Source organism: Mytilus edulis, chromosome 2 (assembly GCF_963676685.1).
Source record: "Mytilus edulis chromosome 2, xbMytEdul2.2, whole genome shotgun sequence".
Taxonomy (NCBI): domain Eukaryota; kingdom Metazoa; phylum Mollusca; class Bivalvia; order Mytilida; family Mytilidae; genus Mytilus; species Mytilus edulis.
The window spans coordinates 11,993,032-12,010,985 of record NC_092345.1 but is presented as its reverse complement, the minus strand read 5'-3'; the positions used below and the strand labels follow the sequence as shown (position 1 = coordinate 12,010,985).

The 17,954-nt window shown below is 29.8% G+C and overlaps 2 protein-coding genes across 15 annotated transcripts in view; one reads left to right on the top strand and one right to left on the bottom strand.

Moving 5' to 3' along the window:
* Positions 1-1,316, bottom strand: part of LOC139511462 (transient receptor potential cation channel subfamily V member 5-like) — a 38,146-nt gene extending 36,830 nt beyond the window's left edge. For all 14 annotated transcript variants that reach the window (XR_011662029.1, XR_011662030.1, XM_071298223.1 and 11 more), the window contains exon 1: positions 874-1,316. Coding sequence is in view for 12 of the 14 variants with exons in the window: in XM_071298223.1 (XP_071154324.1) it covers positions 874-1,234 (361 nt within the window). In the remaining 2 variants the exon portion in view is untranslated. The remainder of the gene's footprint in view (positions 1-873) is intronic.
* A 12-nt stretch (positions 1,317-1,328) lies between these two features.
* On the top strand, positions 1,329-17,025 carry LOC139511465 (ciliary microtubule inner protein 2B-like). The gene is made up of 7 exons (XM_071298235.1): positions 1,329-1,652; positions 3,706-3,781; positions 11,264-11,393; positions 12,688-12,915; positions 13,467-13,656; positions 14,512-14,648; positions 15,127-17,025. The coding sequence occupies exons 1-7, from the start codon at positions 1,567-1,569 to the stop codon at positions 15,237-15,239; spliced, it is 960 nt and encodes a 319-aa protein (XP_071154336.1). The 5' UTR covers positions 1,329-1,566; the 3' UTR covers positions 15,240-17,025.
* The last annotated feature ends 929 nt before the right edge of the window (positions 17,026-17,954 follow it).

Below are 17,954 nucleotides of genomic sequence, written 5' to 3'. Positions count from 1 at the left end.
AAGTGAAGTATTGGAGTACCAGTTAAAGAACTATTTTAAATCGTTACGAAAATGAGTGTTATTGTTGAATTGCAGGTTATTTATTTTTTGTTAGTTCATACACAGAATATCTAAATAAATATTTACAGTCCACTGAAACCTATAAAATTTAACTCATCATAATGACTTGATTGATCAAATCATTAGTCTATAATTGGTTTGTTTATTCAACAATAGTCTGGCGATTGTGAACTATAAGGTAATGCCACTTGTAATCACTTAATTAAATATATCTTTATTTTCATTCCTTATAAAAATATTTTTTATTGGGGCCGGATCGACGTGGGACGGATCGACTTGGGCCGGATCGACGTGGGGCCGGATCGACCCGAAAGCGTGAAATTTAACTTCAGTAACTAAAATTAAAAATATCTGACAGATCTACACCAAAAAAAAAAGCTCTGATGCTTCAATCATGTTAATACAATTGTAGTGTCAATGATGCACCATTATGGAGAAAATCATAATTTTTAACATTTTTTGCCTGAACTCTAAAGTTTTGTTTCAAAAATTGGGTGTGGTCAATGTTTTTTTTCAGAAGGAAATAGACCTTACAAATTGAAATGCGAGTAATCAGACAAATTTGACTACAAACTTTTAAGCTTATAAATATCAAACTTTCTTAATCTGTCATCATTCTTAAAATAAGTATACGTAGCAGTCAACAAAAGTGTAAAATTTATTTGAATTCTTATATTTATTTGAAGATTTCATCATGTGGCTTTACATAATTTATGGGCTTTCATACTCCTTTGCATTCCCTAGGTACCTGTGGTGCACATAATTAGCCTGCAGCATATACCTGAGTTCCAATCAATGTATTGATTTTTTTACCTGGTTTATTTCTAAAATAATTAGCCTCTGCATCTGGAAAGTTCATATCAATTAGAGCCAGGTCCCTCTCTTTTAAACGTTTATCTTTCCCTATTTTCGGTTTGCGACTATCTCTCTCTTGGCTTCTCATCATGACTAAATCAACTATTGGTATTTTCTTTCCACGACCCTCATCATAAAGAAAGTTTTTTACTTCAGCAATTTTGTCATCAATCTCCTTAAAATTTTTGGTCCACCTGGCTCTTTTCATTAACTCAACAAGTTCCCCACCTCCCTTTAAGTCAACAAGATTGTAGAGTTCTTTTGCCCCAGCATCAGCTTGCTGTTTGACACCAGAAGCAACAACTGTCGTGTTCCCCATTGTAAACTTTTTCTAAATCCTCTGGGACAAATCCGTATCAAGTGTAAACAACCTCCATCTTTAATTTTCTTCCGCGCTTGCGTATCCTTATTTCCGGTAGATTAAAATGACATCGATGAAGCAGTGGTGCGTGTAGTTCATGTAAGGCAGCGATTTTTATTGGTTGATCAGCCGAGTGCAGAGCACCTTAGCAACTTAAAGCGCCCTAGACAACACACTAGTCGGTCTATATTCAAACAATTATTGTGGGCAATTCTCTGGATTATCAGTTAAAACAGGTGTTATAAACCAACAGAGTTTGACTCGGTAGGGGAGTTTTACATCAAGAGAAAATGACTACAGTAGCTTTTGGCGGTGGACCTAGTCTTGACCAAAGACGAAATTTCGCTGCTTTGAGAGATGGTACACATGTGCCAGGGTATGTCATATGATCTGTTGTTTTGATAGAGAATAACAAATTGAATACTAACATACATTTGATGGCAGTTCATTGCCATGCAGCCTCTTAATACAGGAGTCGACATCTATACTATAACCATGCAAATGTCAGCTCATTCATAAATATGTTTGACATGTACTTTGAGCTGTTGTGAATTAAGTATTATTTGATAATTTGCTAGTTAGTACAATGTAATATAAAGAAAATATTAAAAGATGTTGGTAAACATGATAAAGATGGATATGAACATCAAAATATGAGGGGAAAAAAGGTACAAAAAAAAATAGCTAAAACATTGCATGGAAAATAAAAATCTGGAAAAAACAATGCATGAAATATAAAATCAAAAATGTTTAGAAAAAAGAAAGCACATCTTGTACAAGAAGTTATTACTCAACCATTCTTGGAAATCATGCAATCATTATACACCTTATTGCTATTCCGGCCTGACCCGAGGATCTGTCCCGCTTGAACTATACACCTTATTGTCAGATATTTTGTATTATGATTTCACAATTTTACAGAAACCTGTGTGATGTCCAGTAATGACGGACAAATAGCGATAAGGTGTATTAAGACACCTTATGACTATTTGGAAATCTGTCCTGCTGCAGAACTTAAAAAAGTTTTAAAAGCAATTGTTATAAATGTACTTTTGTATATATGCTTTTGTGTATACATTTGTACTTAAAAACATGTTGCAGGAAGAACTAACTCTCAAAACAATAAAATCCAAATGCATTTCATAGATCATTGTATATGTTCCAGACCATATGAGTATTTGATCATACGTTTTGGGATCATATGGGTTAAATTTAAACAAACATTTATCAAAATCTTTATTTTTAGTTATACAAATTGTTATTATTACAAAATAGATGGCTGATGAGAAAGTGAATAAGCGAACAATTGAAATTAAATATTTGCTTAATTGTATATCCGTGAATTCTATTTTGTTACTCTGGCCGAAGGTGACACTTGCTTCTAATAAGAACGTCGTATTTTTTACATTTACATGTTTTTTTAATGCATGTTCCTTTGCGTATGCATTTCTTTTGTAAAGTTCATAAATATTCTAAAAAAATTGTCCTCCCACATTATGTTTACTTCCGATAACTTCAATTTCAATGAGCATCTGAGCTGCAACAGTGCAATTAATGAATAACCGGCCTGCAAAATACAGGAGATTAACAGATTAAATAAGCGTGATCTTTTTAAATAGTTAAAATATTAAGTTTTTATGTCAAATGCTGTTGAACTTTTTATATTAATTGGAGATATAAGTCATGTTGATCTGTTATATACATTTGTATCTAATAAGCTTGACCAACTTCTTAATATCAGTCAGACCGTACGCGTACGGTCCCACTGTATGCATATTTTGAAAAAGTATGCATACGGTCCAGACCGTACGCATACGGTCCAAATACTCATACGGTCTAGAACATATACACAGTATTTAGTTGATAATGGGCCAATTATGGTGCTCACCATACCTAACAGTCATGACAGTACACAAATTGCATTCAATTACCAAATTGGAGGTCTGTTTGAAGAACAAACAAAAACATATGAAAACATTTGTTTTTATTGTTTTTATGATTGATTTTTTTTAAGAGATGAAAGAAAATTCTAAAATGCTTGTTTATACAAAATTAGATAGGTAAATAATTGTATGTATCCTTTTTGTATAAGCATATATGTTGTTGAAGGCCGTACATTGACCTATAAAGGTTTACTTTAATAAATTGTTATTTGGATGGAAAGTTGTCTCATTGGCACTCACACCACTTGTATACATGTATATTTATATATATATATATATATAATGGTATATGAATGAATTTAAAGGCGAACCATTTCATTGAGTGTGTAATGAGTCAATACCAATTTTGGTCTTATCTATTCCAATCTATATTTTTATGTAATACAAATGTATGTGTACAAGCTAAGGATTTTTCAAGTATAATTTCATTGAATTATTATGGTTAAAAAAGTGTTATAAAATTAATTTTTTATATTTCTGGTACAGATATAGAGGATACTGTCCACAAATCAAATACAGAGTTGGCAAAACCTATGGAACAGACACTCACGAGCTGGCCGAGGTATGTATACACATTAAAAGAGAGTTGTATCACTGGCACTCATACCACATCTTCCTTTATCTATATACATTAAACATGTTAAACAGGGGTAAAAATATAATAGACCAGAGGTTATATTTCAACTTAATATGAATATAAGAACAAAATGTCTGTTCCCTACTTGTAAAAAACTTTTATTTAACAGATTTCTATTGCTCTAGGACCAACTTGAAGAAAGTAAACAGTAATTTTCAAAAAAAACACCAAGAAATGGAACTGTCAATGAGGATAAACTGACGACCAGATGTGCTTATTATCAAGTAATGATTGTCTAAATGTAAATCAGTATTCTTGGAATCTCCAAATAGCATTTTCATACCCTTCAGGCTTCTTGGCAAAGAGGAATTTTAAAAAGAACCATGTGGCTGAAGTCAATGAAACAAAATTTAATTTTGATAAAACCCTTAAAGACATTTCACATTTATAATGGAATTAGGATAATGAGTTGTAGCATTAAACATCCTTGATACTTGCATAAGAATTTCTTAGAGATCATTGGTGATATCATATAAATACTTTTTACTTCAAACTTATGTTGTCGTTCAAAGAATTTTCTGCTTTAGGTAATAAGGGTTGAAGAAGTAATATTACTACATACTTAAAAAGTTTCAAAATATTTAAAACTGGCTGTATAAGATTTAAAAAGATGTGAAGTAGATATTTAAATTGTAGTAAAATCTTTTTACAGTGTCATTTAACTATGATTGTCAAGGAAAATAAGTTTTCTTGTTCCAAGGAATTGATTAGTAATCAGATTTGAAGTACTTTCATTTTATCAAATTTTACCTTGTTGGTTGTAAATTGGTGTACAAAGGATTTTATGGCACAAACAAATTTGTTGAATAAATAAGTGTATATGATATTTTAAACAAAATTAATTGCCACATAAACTTTTAACAACATGGTTTTAGATGAATATTACATTCAGATTTGTTCTGACACAAAAGGGCATTACTTTGAATTACACTTCGTTTAATTTTATAAATTTGCATTATCACGATCATAATTATACAGTTTTCTGATTTAAAATTTATATCCAAAACTTTTGTGATAAAATCGGATCCTGAAATAATGAACATTGAAATACAAAAAAGGAGGGATGATAACAGCCATTACTTGTCCTATGAAATATTAAAATGATAAATTAAACCTTGAAAGATATGACATTTCATTGCAGAAATGTTAATTGTGCTATCACTCACACTGCATAATTTCTTATTGAAATTTAAAAATTTGTCTGTCATATGATATTTGATATAAAATGACCTTTTAACACAGTTATCATGGTTATTGGCATCTTCGCTAGCCAAGGAAGTGGATCCTAAACCCTTGGCTAGCGAAGATGGGTTATTGGCAAATTTGATTAAACAAAAAAAATATTTTAACAATATCAACATCTTTATATATAATTTATACTAGAACACATCCGCAAAATTGCGGGCATAAACAGCTTGTAAACTGTTGTAGGATGAATAAATAACTCTGGTCATGTGATTACTGAGCTTTCTGTATTCAATGAGAAATACAAAAGCATGCACACATGACCTGAGTTATTTAAATGAGTAAAGTCACATGGTACAATGAAACAGGTTAAGAGCACATGTCTAATGTTTTTGTTTTGAATGGAAGGCTGTTACACTACTCATACGTACTCCATTGAGTATTTTATATTAAAATAAATTGAAGTAACATAGAGACCTAATGAGTAACTTTCTTGATTATAGGTTTAAAATTATGATATTCATAGTCAGAGTTCGTATATATCATACATTAACATACATTGTACATGAAGAAAAAAAATATTTATCTTTAAAAATGAATTTTTAAGAATTATTTTTTGAAGATTTATAGAAGTCAAACGTACTATACATGTAGTTTGAATCCTGCACAGCCCAGGTACACGACTTCAATTTTAATCGACTAAGATTGTCAGTTTTCCTTCCTTCCAAAGGTCCATGGTTTTCTCCAGACACTACAGCTTAGTACCATAGTGTTAAAAGTGGCATTGAACACCAATCAATTAATCATATCTTAAAATGCATGAAAAAAACATTACAACAAGGCTATTTTGGCAGTTATAGAGGGAGAAATTTAAAGCAATCCATGTTGATAAGACAACATTCAAAATATACATGACTTAAAATGATATATTACAGCCTTACAGACTTATTGATTTGGTAGACACATACTATCTTTTGATATTAGAAGGCCAAAAAAGTAGACATCGAAAATGTATCTTGCTTTCTGCTTGTGAATATAAAAAATAACCAATGATTTAGTGAATTTTTTTGAAAAAAAGGAAAATAGAACAGTTTGAAAGTTTTCTTTTGCATATATAAAATATAAAAAATGTGTACACTGAGGAAAGTTTCAGCAAACATAAGTTTTTTTGTCTCCATACTTTATTAAAATATTTTTTGAAGACACATAGGGTTGTTATGGATTAATACATTTCTGTCATAATTAAAAAAGGAAAAACAAAATACAAACAATGTATGAGCCGTCAAACCTTAGACATTTAAACATTTACAGTAAAATTCAATATAAGTTTATTTGTTTTAGAGATGATTGGATTGTAATTTTAATTCGTCACTATACAAATGTCCCTTTAAATATATATTTGAACAACTATATATGCAAACAGATTCTTATTTTACTGAATTTAAATATTGACCTAGGCAGTGAATAGAAAAGTTTAATGTGAAAAATTGGTAGCAGTGAACATACAAACAAAGGTTGATGCTTATGTATTAAGCAATTTAAATGAAATTTAATTAAAGTTTGTAATGTAATTGCTGGTGTTATGGCTAATTGCAATTTAGAGAAATTTTGTGAAATTTTACATTTATGTGTTATTACAGGTTTTAGAAACTTTAAACTCCAGATGATTGATATTATGTATATGTGATCCAAGGAAATCTTTTAAAAAACAACAAAAGGCTTAGTTGACCATAGAAACATGCAATACACATCCTTAGTAAGGGGAGGTAATTCATACCTTCCAACTAGTTGCCTTGGATCCTGACCAAAACCTCCTCTTCAGATCATCAGCAAGGCCAGAAATAATAGTATACATTGTGACCATTTTTTTGCATTGAACATACACACTGAATAATGCACATGTACATGTTGATGTTATATAAAACAATCAATATATATGTCAATCAGATCATCAATTTACTGAGTTTTTTTTTTTTTAAGTTTTTTCTATGGATCATGTATAATGCTATATTTTACATAAAAATTGTATTTTGCATGAATTTTTTAAACAATTTTCAACTACTTCAAGGTTATATTACACTATTTTAACCCCACAACATTCTGTATGTGCCTGTCCTGAGTCGGGAGCTTGTAATTCAGTTTGTTGCTTATATCATATTTGATTTTCTTTCATTATTTGTACATAAATCATCCCGTTAGTTTTCTTCTTTGAATTGTTTTACATTTGTCATTTCGTTGACTTTGATAGCTGACTATGTTTTATTGTTTTTACTGATTGTTGAAGATGTACAGTGACCTGTACTTGTTAATTTCTATGTTATTTGGTCTTTTGTGGAGAGTCATCTCATTAGCAATCATACCACATCTTATTATTTTATTCTATAATTATTTCCCACTGGGATGTGTCAAGATATGATACATGTACCACATACATGTACATGTATTCCACAATGTACAAAATTATAGGGACAATGCATTGTTCAGAACTTCTAGCATCATATTATAAGGAAAACATGTTGTTTTATCCCTCCTTCCTAAGAAATATCATAAAGAACAATAAGCTAAAGTTGATATTGGTGAATACATGTAAATGATCCTAGTTAAACATTAAAAGGACCCCATCAGAAATAAGCAGAAACACATGTATTGGCAATTCTTGTAAAGATGTCAATTTATAGTCACGTTTTAAAGACTTGTTAGAAACATTTTAGCTAATATTTTTATGTTTTATCTTTTTAGACCACACTTGTAATCTTGTATAAATTTGACATCATTCAGTTCAAAGTTTACCTTTAACCTTAACCTAGCCTGAATTAGGACTGACCAAGTTTAAATATATAGTGTTGAGGATTCAGCAGTGCATTTTTATATTGCTTATAGATTATGCTAAGTAGGTCCTTATAAAACCACTTTGTATGTGTTAAGACCTTAATTACTTCACTATGCATAATCGATCTAATGCGACCATTTATAGAAATTACATCTCCACATTTTAGATTTTATTTCATTGATATGAATTAATTGCAATTGGTAATTTATTCTGATGGGATTAACATTTGGTTAATCAACACGGATTCTTAATATTTTAAAACTTTAATAACACTTTAAAAATGCTTGTATAATCTGATTATATTGTCTGCATTAGTTCTTTACATTCAAATTTTACAGTTGAAATGACATTTTATATTCCAACTATTAGTTGATCTCCAGGCTTTAATATACTTCAATCTTATTGTAAGAATGATTTTAGATTACCAAAAAAATTCAATTAATAAAAAAAGGGTTTATATTACTATAGACACTTCTAATCTTTAATAATGTCTCTTACCATATAATAAAAGGCTGGTTCATTTTAATAAATGTTTTATTGAAAAATTTTCAGTATTCAATTGTTATTTTAGGCTGGTGTCTTTATTTCATAACTAAATTGGATTGTAAAATGGCAGAACATGATACTAATAGGTCTAAATTTCAATCAAGTCAGCAAATTTTGATGCAGTTATGCAATTTACCAATGTGAATTTTCACATAAGGGATTTACCATGGCTTTAGACCTAGGCTAAGGGAAATAACTCTTAAAATCACCAGTACGTTTGTGTCAACCTTTTTCATAAATGTATCTTTAGCTTCTTTGTTACATCGATTATTTCCAATCTGTTTCAGATAAATGCTTAAAATACATTAGAAAAATTTGACTTTTACAAACATATAACTTATTTAAAGAGTTATCTCCCGTAACTAAAGTCTACCCAATATTTTCCCTGATAATCTGAAAGCATTGTTTAAGAGCTGCCTTGTGGTGGTTCATATCATGCCATATTTTGGCAAAGTAGTTTTCATGTATACTCCCATGCGGTATACCACCTTATTATTTTTAAGTTCTCAAATTATTATTCAAGTTTCAGTACTTTGTGATATAAATATAAAGTTTGAGCATTAAAAATTCACAAATCATGAATATGAAGTTAGGGCAAATTTTAATCGTTTAAATATACCCTGTTGATTTAAATGCCATTCCACTTCCAATTTTATGTCTCATTTCTCCCAAACCCTCCCATTGAAACAAGATAAAACAAGCCAAATTAAATTTTAAACATAACGAAGATTATGCAACAAGTTACCAAGATATATCAGAAAAATAAATAGACTATTTATGATATGTAGACTCTAAAGTCTACATGAATACATCTCCATTAAATCAATGTTAACCCGCCCAGACTTATGTTGAGATATAAAACTGATCAAATGTATGTACATGAACATTAGTTTTATCAAATTTAACTTAATAATTTATCATTGAAAGGAAAAACTTATATTTTAAACTGATCTCTTCGTAAAAATATGACATTAATGCAAGCAAAATTTAAATGCCACGTTATGAATAAAATGATTTAACTTAAAGTAAAGATATTTAATAACTAAAATGTTTCATCTATAAATTTTCCCTTTATATAAATGTGTGGGATAGTTAAGACGTTATATCATAGAAACTGTTCAGTGTTTTTTTGTTAACCAAATGACATTTTCAATAAGAGATTCCCCAGTTGTGCTTAACATGTTTAAATGGCTGGGATGTATATAGGTAATTTAACTCCTAAATCAAATCGTAATGTTAAGATCAAAAACAAATTACAGTTTGCATTAAATCATTCAAACTTTCAAGTACTATTATTCTAATCTGAAACTACAAGAACCTCAAATTTATTGTTGAATTATAGTGATAGAAAATTTTGTTGGGGTTGCCAAGATTATTTAATTTTCACAGACAATTTTGATTGTACTGCATGGGGATTTTCTTTAAATTGTGAAATACTGTGAATTCAGAAATTATGACGTGCACTTATTCAGATTATTGAAGACAGAACAAAAATGGAAGATTGATTATTTCAATTTGAGGAAAAGCCTTGTATCAACTGATATATGTGTATGTTAAATGTCAGAATGCAAGTTTTTATTAATGCAGTACTGAGTCTCATTCAGTTGCATTATTCTCATTCATTTCTGAATTTACAGATCTTAAAACCTAGTACTGTTTTTTGGGGAATAAAAACATATAAATGGTATAATGAATAGAAATTGATTATAACTAATTACTGGTTAAAGACTGAAGCAAAAGTAAAATTAAAATTAATGTAAATTTGTTTTGATTTAATTATTCCATTGCAATACATTTATTTTCTTTCTACTGGACTCATGGCAACATTTGTGAGTCAATAGCCTCTCCTTCAAAAAATGCTTAATGATGAAAGTCTTTTTCATATCTAAATGACCATGGAGTTTACTACATTTATTATTTCATGTTCTTTTCATTCCAACAGTTTGAAAATCTCTGATGTTCAAAACAACATAGTAAGATTTAAATGTTTTTAGTTTTACCCACCATTGAAGAACTGGTCACTCAAGAGATTGTTTACACTCTGACATATCAGTTTTGATAAAGTTATCTTGAATTGACCAAAAGTTTATTCAATAATTGGCAATTTATTTATTTGTCCAGCCAAGTTTTTCTTTAAAATTTTGATGTTCGATTAGTATAAATGATGTTTGCTATGGATAATTTACTAGCTGTTAAAGTATTTGTTAAATGACATCATTTTGTCAGATTTTCAATATTATAAATCACTTCAATATGTTCAAAGAGAGATTGTGTTAGGACTTGAGTGGGTAAATCCAGGTTGTCAATATGTAAGACATTTTTTGACGGGAAGGTGAGAAAATCCAGGTTGTCAATATGTAAGACATTTTTTGACGGGAAGGTGAGACAATATCTCCATAATTTTTAGCTATCATAGCAGGTGCATTTCTAAAAATGTATATCTAACATGTCTAATATTAAATGAAGAAATGTTTGAGTTCAACCCAATTGCATCAGGAACCTCATCGGTACCCATATACATGATATAAACGTGTCTCAGTTTATGTCAGATTTCCGTAAGTCATAAATCAATAAAAATTTGTTCAAGCTAATCAAAACTTTTTTAGACTCCTTCCATCTAAACATATAGTTTAGACATATTGTTGAAAAATATAAATGTCCCCTGCTAAATGTAAATGTTATGTATGTCAGATTGAACAAAACTCAGGTGATAGTAGATGTACTTTGTTGTCAGACTGTCCACATGGTTAGAAGTTTTCTGAAAGTTACAGAAGAAAATTATTTACATCTTTACGTTTTCTTTATTTTAAACTTAATAATTGTATATTTCTATTTTATTATTTCAGGGCACTATTCATGTTGCACCAACCAGTAATGTTGTTGCTCATCCACAATATATACCCAGGGTAACCACTCAGCTACCAGAATCTACTGGTGATAATAAATATACACAAGACATGGTGCCTGGCTACACAGGTAAGTTACTATTATACTATGAAGAAAGTTAGTATATATACATACATTGGTAATATGCATATTAAAATGACTTTGATTTCTTTAAAGGAGTAGGTACAGTAAGACACGTTTTTGGTCCCAAAATATATCAGTTTTACAAAATTATTATAATGTAAACTTTTAGTTATTCATTGGAGGTAAAAATACTTCTGCTACGTAAATATGAGCTGTTTTTGACAATACAATGCACATATATCGGGTTCTAGCATCATTAAGTCATGCTAAATTACTGAATTCTTCACATTTATAGCATTTTAGTTAAATTTTAGACAGACTCCGTCTTAAATGAAAATGGCCGCATTTGTGTTAATTCTTAATATTGAGATTTAATTTGTATTTGATGATAATACATAGCATATATAAAGGTTGAGTATGAACACGGATGCGTCCACTTTCATTTTTGATAAAAACCATCTGAAAAGTGACAATTTTTGGCATATATATATTTGATACATTTTTCATATTAAAGCTTGAATCAAAGCGTTTTTAATGACTAAATTAGTTAAAATCTTTCACATGAACTAATTGAAACAACTGAAGTAGACACTTAAGTGTTTAAAAAGTGTCCAAAATCTTTTGTCAAATGAACCTGAAATTTGAGGCCAAAATCTGCCCTTACCAGACCTACTCCTTTTCCACTCATGACAAAATGTTTAACCATTTTTGCAGGGGCATCTAATGTGTCTATTTTTTGATTGAGTTAAGTCTGCCAATTGATATTTTATCGTATGTTTTTCTTTGTTGTGATGTTATGCTATTGTTTCAGAAAAAGGGAGAAGGTTTGGATCCATTAAAACGTTTAATCCCGCTGCAAATGTTTGCACCTGTCCTAAGTCAGGAATCTGATGTACAGTAGTTGTCGTTTGTTTATGTAATATATACGTGTTTCTCGTTTCTCGTTTTGTTTATATAGATTAGACCGTTGGTTTTCTCGTTTGAATGGTTTTACACTAGTAATTTTGGGGCCCTTTATAGCTTGTTGTTCGGTGTGAGCCAAGGCTCCGTGTTGAAGGCCATACGTTAACCTATAATGGTTTACTTTTTAAATTGTTATTTGTATGGAGAGTTGTCTCATTGGCACTCACACCACATCTTCCTATATCTATCAGACAACCATTTCAATTTGAACTTTAACATCACTGCTTTCTTAATGCATGCTGCAGGGGCATCATCTTTGTAGAACTGAATATTCTTTCGTAGGCAATATATTTTTCTATGATAATAATAATGATTAAAATCTATTGTTTATTTTCAGGATATATACCTAGGATGCCATTCAAATTTGGAAATACTTATAAAGAAGACTGTGATGTGTGTATAGATCAGCATTTAACCAATTATAAATATCATGATGCAAAATTAAATGACTTACAAAAACAAGTCAGTGGTTATCCACGACTAAGGGCAATATCTTTTGACCCAGAAGTACGAGACAAATTAAATATGTACAGAGATACGCACCCACAAAGAGAAATATTGTTAGGTAGGTTTTTAAGTAAAGTCAGTGATTTATCTCCCTTTACAATGCTGGTATAGGAAATGGTCAATAGAAAAAAGATATAAGTATAAAAAATATATGATCAAAACATGTCATATTTAAAAATTTTCACAGATGAGAATTGATTGTCTATTTACATAACAAAATCAATCAGTTTTAAATTGCGGGGTTGTAAAAGTGTTGTTGTCAATGTCCGTATACTATTACACATGTAGAATACAATACACAAACAAATTTTTAAACATCTTTATAATGAAATCACACCTATGATCTTCAACACTGAGAACTACTCACTTCAAGAAACTATTTTAAAGATGGTTTCCAAAGTATGTAAAAATTCAAATTTATTGTCTTCTTATATATACATGTATGTAATTAAATCAATCAGTTTTAAATTGTGGGTTGGTGAGAGTACTGGAAAACTATGGAAAACATATTCACTCAAAAACAAGATGTTTTCAACATTTTCTCTGAAATCAAAACACCATATATAGAAATATTTGAATTATATTAAGGTTTGTTTTTTCTTTCTTCAGAAAACAAAAGACCTTTGACAGAACCTCCTATTCCTGGTTACCGTGGTTACATACCTAGAATCAAAACAACTGAGCAAGGTTTAGGATGTAGATACAACCAGACAACAAAGAAAGGTTTAGAAATGTTTGCACAAGAAACAGCAAGACATGCAAGATTTGCAGGATCAGAGATTCCACAAGCTTTAAAAAGGTTAGGAAAAACACTTATATATTCATATCTCCAGGATCAGAGATTCCACAAGCTTTAAAAAGGTTAGGAAAAACACTTATATATTCATATCTCCTTAACATGCTGCTGTCCTAAAAATGCATGTTATATTTACCACTGGATTTTCAAACCATAAACAAATGAATTATTTAAGGAATGACTGTAATATTTTTCTGTCTATGAAGAAATAACATTAAAAATTTGGTGCACACTGAATAACACTCGTAGCGGGTTATTTAACAGTGTGCACCTCATTTTTATGTTATTTCGAATAGACAGAAAAAATATTACAGTCATTTCTTATAATTTAATTCTAAATTCCATTTTAAACCGTAGAAAACCATGAAAAAATGCTGATGACATCACAGTCACAAGACTAAATTATGTCTATGGGCTCATAACAAAATAAAGTCAGCCAATCAGAAGACCTGTTACATCCAAAATTAAATTACTGCAAAATATAAAGCTCTTTTCTTAGAAAAATCCATTTGATAAGCCATGATATTGATTTTGGTAATGAATCAGCATCAAACAAAGGTTACAAATAAAAAAAACTATCAGTCAAATGAAGATAGATTTGAAAGGTCAATATACAGACACTAACTTTAAACAAATACTCACGTATTAAAGTGAATTATACTGGCACACAGTAAACCAATTTTTTTATAAAATCAGGAGATAATAAATGCTTTTAAATTATTCCAGTGACAAATTGTAAGACTTTGCAATGAAGTTGAAAGAAACCAAAACAAATTTTAAATGTAACAAAAAAATTATTTACATATTCAGACATGATTTGGGAAAGATTACTTTTATATATCTCTTGTTTCTTTTCAGCGTACCAGCAGAAACCTTAGGATTGACAGGTCCACACCCACCAATGGGTAGTGCTAGTGTAGACTTTGGTACATCTACATACAGAAGATTATATCAAAACGATGGCATGATTCCTAAATATACAGGATATATACCACGTAAGCCAATTTTTACAAATAATACCTTGTAATTTAGTAATTATGGGGAAAAGATTTAGAGTAAAAGTATAAATCGGCAGCATCTAATGAGAATTTGATGACTTATGTTATTATTATAACATAGCAGATGCATCATGCTTAAGTTGCTATCGGCAGAATCAGAATATTTCATACCTTGACATTTTTTCCCCAGTAGACCAATTGACTGATGCCATTGGCTTGAACTACATTGTATATAATAGAAATAAGTCATTATCTAATGTTTGGTCTTATACCACACAACTAGTTCTTTAGAAATCAAATGCTTTAAAGTCAATGATATTTGTACATTTGTGTATATATAGTATACTGCATTACATGTATTTTTATTTAATCTTTAAAATGCATCTAAATAAATTGAAGGTTATTCAAATGTACATGTTCACACTAACATAAATGCTGAAATAATTAAGTAATTTACCTCTGTTTACTTTTCCAGATAAAAGATATGTGTTTGGAAACACTTACGGAGACACAACAAGGAAACTTTCAGTGTGTGGACACAAAAGTGAAAACTATGGAACATATGTTCGCTCAAAAACAATGGCATAGATAGGGGATGGACTTAATTTCTGATAAGTTTATCAATACGGTGACTGAATAACTAATTAATTATCATTTATGTAGAGCTTTAACTAAAGTGCATTTATAAAATCATGTGTAGTATTTTATATTTAAATAACGTGAATTAAGCAATCTCAACAATATATGTGGGTATACAAAATCTGTGTAATATTATGTTGTCAGGTTGGTAAAAGAGTACAAAAAAGGAAAAAAGTATTAATAAAAAGAAACTTTAGAAGCCTATCAGTTATAATATGAATCAATGTTGATTTTAAGAGATGGATTCAAATAAGACTAATTGTTCAGTATATTGCATTTTACTAATCAAAAGTATCAGCCCCTGTGTGATTTTGTCAGTTATTTTAGTGACTATTGAAAAATATTTGATTATTCCTGATGATAAGTGCATAAAGATTTTTATCAATTTTTTTCATGTTAAACATATTTTTTTTTATCAATTTTTTTCATTTGAGGTACTGTTATTTATTTCCGTCCATGTTAAACATGCTTTCTCTGTTTTGCCTTTCATCAAATTATGTCTGTGATGATATTTTAGTACTATTTTTTTTTTTAACATTCCATTGTGTTTTGTTATTGTTTATTTGTTTTGTTATTGTATTAACCATTCTGTGATATATCTTGTATTACTTTCAGTGCATGTACCAACAATACTTTAATCAAACTCGTGTTTCTTCTTAATTAATGAGAAATGGATCTTATGCTCAAAATAATAAAAACATTGGGAGCAGTTTTTGATAGGAAACAAAATTATATTTATCCTATAGAAGGCAGGTCCTCTGTTTTCTGTAGCTGTGCTACATGTTATAAACAGAGCATCTACCTTGTATGATAATACCTCAGTCTGTTTGTTAATGATAACATTAAAGCTTTATTAAAAAGAACTGTTTTTTTCAGTTAATGTGGCAGCCCAAACTAAGTATGAAACTTTAAATGATGGAGGAAAGAACTTGATTTAAGTGCCAAAGTTTAATTCATGTACGACTTGACGATATCAGATCTGTTAATTTTATTTATAACATGGAAAGAATTGTTTTCCGCAATATAAAAATTGAAATAATAAATCAAGTACCATGTACTGTTATTTTACTTCTACATAATATTTTTGATATTTTTATTTTATTTGTGTTATTTTTACATGCACTTATTAACTCTCACATGCAGTTGTAAATAGTTACGATTAAACCTATTTCATGTCAGAGTGTATATATATTAGTAGTCTTGGATGCATGAGAATTTCCTAAAAGTTTTCCCATTTGCTTTAATTGCTCAATTCTTAGATCCTATAGAAAATAATAAAATAAAAAGTTGTGTTGTTATTAAAGTGAGAAAACTATAAGTTCATTGATGTCACCAAAATACAAATTAGGTTTTGAATGACAAGAAAACTGCAATACTGTTAAGAAAATATGTCATTTTTTGTGTTGTTGGTTTTTTTAAATAATCAGTTGATAGTGTTTTTTGAAAGTGACATTTTCATTTTTTACAGAAAATGTCACAATACCCAATTTGTTCAAATTAATTTCAAAACTTTCTTTTAACACTTGTCTTAACCTGAGCATTTATTCTTTCACTACATATAGTTTTCTCACTATAAATAAAGAAATATTTTCATGTTTTTTCTTTATGTGGAATAGAGGACGCATAATCATTTTGGAACATAATATATGTGGAATTGTTTTGTGCTATTAACCTTTTTTGGAGAGTATCATATATAGACATAAGCTCAGGATAATAAACTATTTTAACATTGAAATGTTTTATATATATATATTCAAACTAAGGTTTACAATGTATTTTCATGATCTAGCCTGCAATGAATTTGAGCTCACCATACACAGGTATTTTTTTTAAAACATCACAATCAAAACCTGAATTATATTTGATGTTTTGTATATTGTTGCATTGATATATGAAGCTGGTCCCCCTTATATTGGGAACACTTGACATAAAGGAATCATGGCAAGGTATTCACTTCCCTTAAACAGTGTTCAACTGACCTTGACCTCATTCCATTGTATGTTTCTCAGATAGTGACACATAGTATAAATGATTGATCAAAAATAAAATCAGTGATTGATCTGGGTCAAACAAGACAGTGCTGATAAGTCAAAAGATATAAGAAGATGTGGTATGAGTGCCAATGTGACGACTCTCCATCTAAGTCACAATTTGTAAAAGTAAACCATTATAGGTCAATGTACAGTTTCAATGAGACAACTCTCCATCTAAGTCACAATTTGTAAAAGTAAACCATTATAGGTCAAAGTACAGTCGTCAACACAGAGCCTAGGCTCACACCAAACAACAAGCAATGAAGGCCCAAAAAATTACTAGGTTAAAACCATTCAAACAGGAAACCAACGGTCTAATCTATATAAAAAAACCTGAAACTAGAAACACTTATGAACAATTACACCTTAGATTTCTAAATTAGGACAGGTGCAAACAAATGCAGCAGGTTTAAACGTTTTATTGGCACCAAACTTCACCCTAATCAGACATTATTGATAATGATAAAAGTAATCAAAACCTAGTCAAACTTGACATTGGTGATAAGTCTATGTCAAAGTAATTACGGCCTGGTTAAACATTATATTGGTGATAAGTCTTGGTCCAAGTTATTAAGGCTTGTTAAACATTATATTGGTGATAAGTCTTGGTCCAAGTTATTAAGGCTTGTTA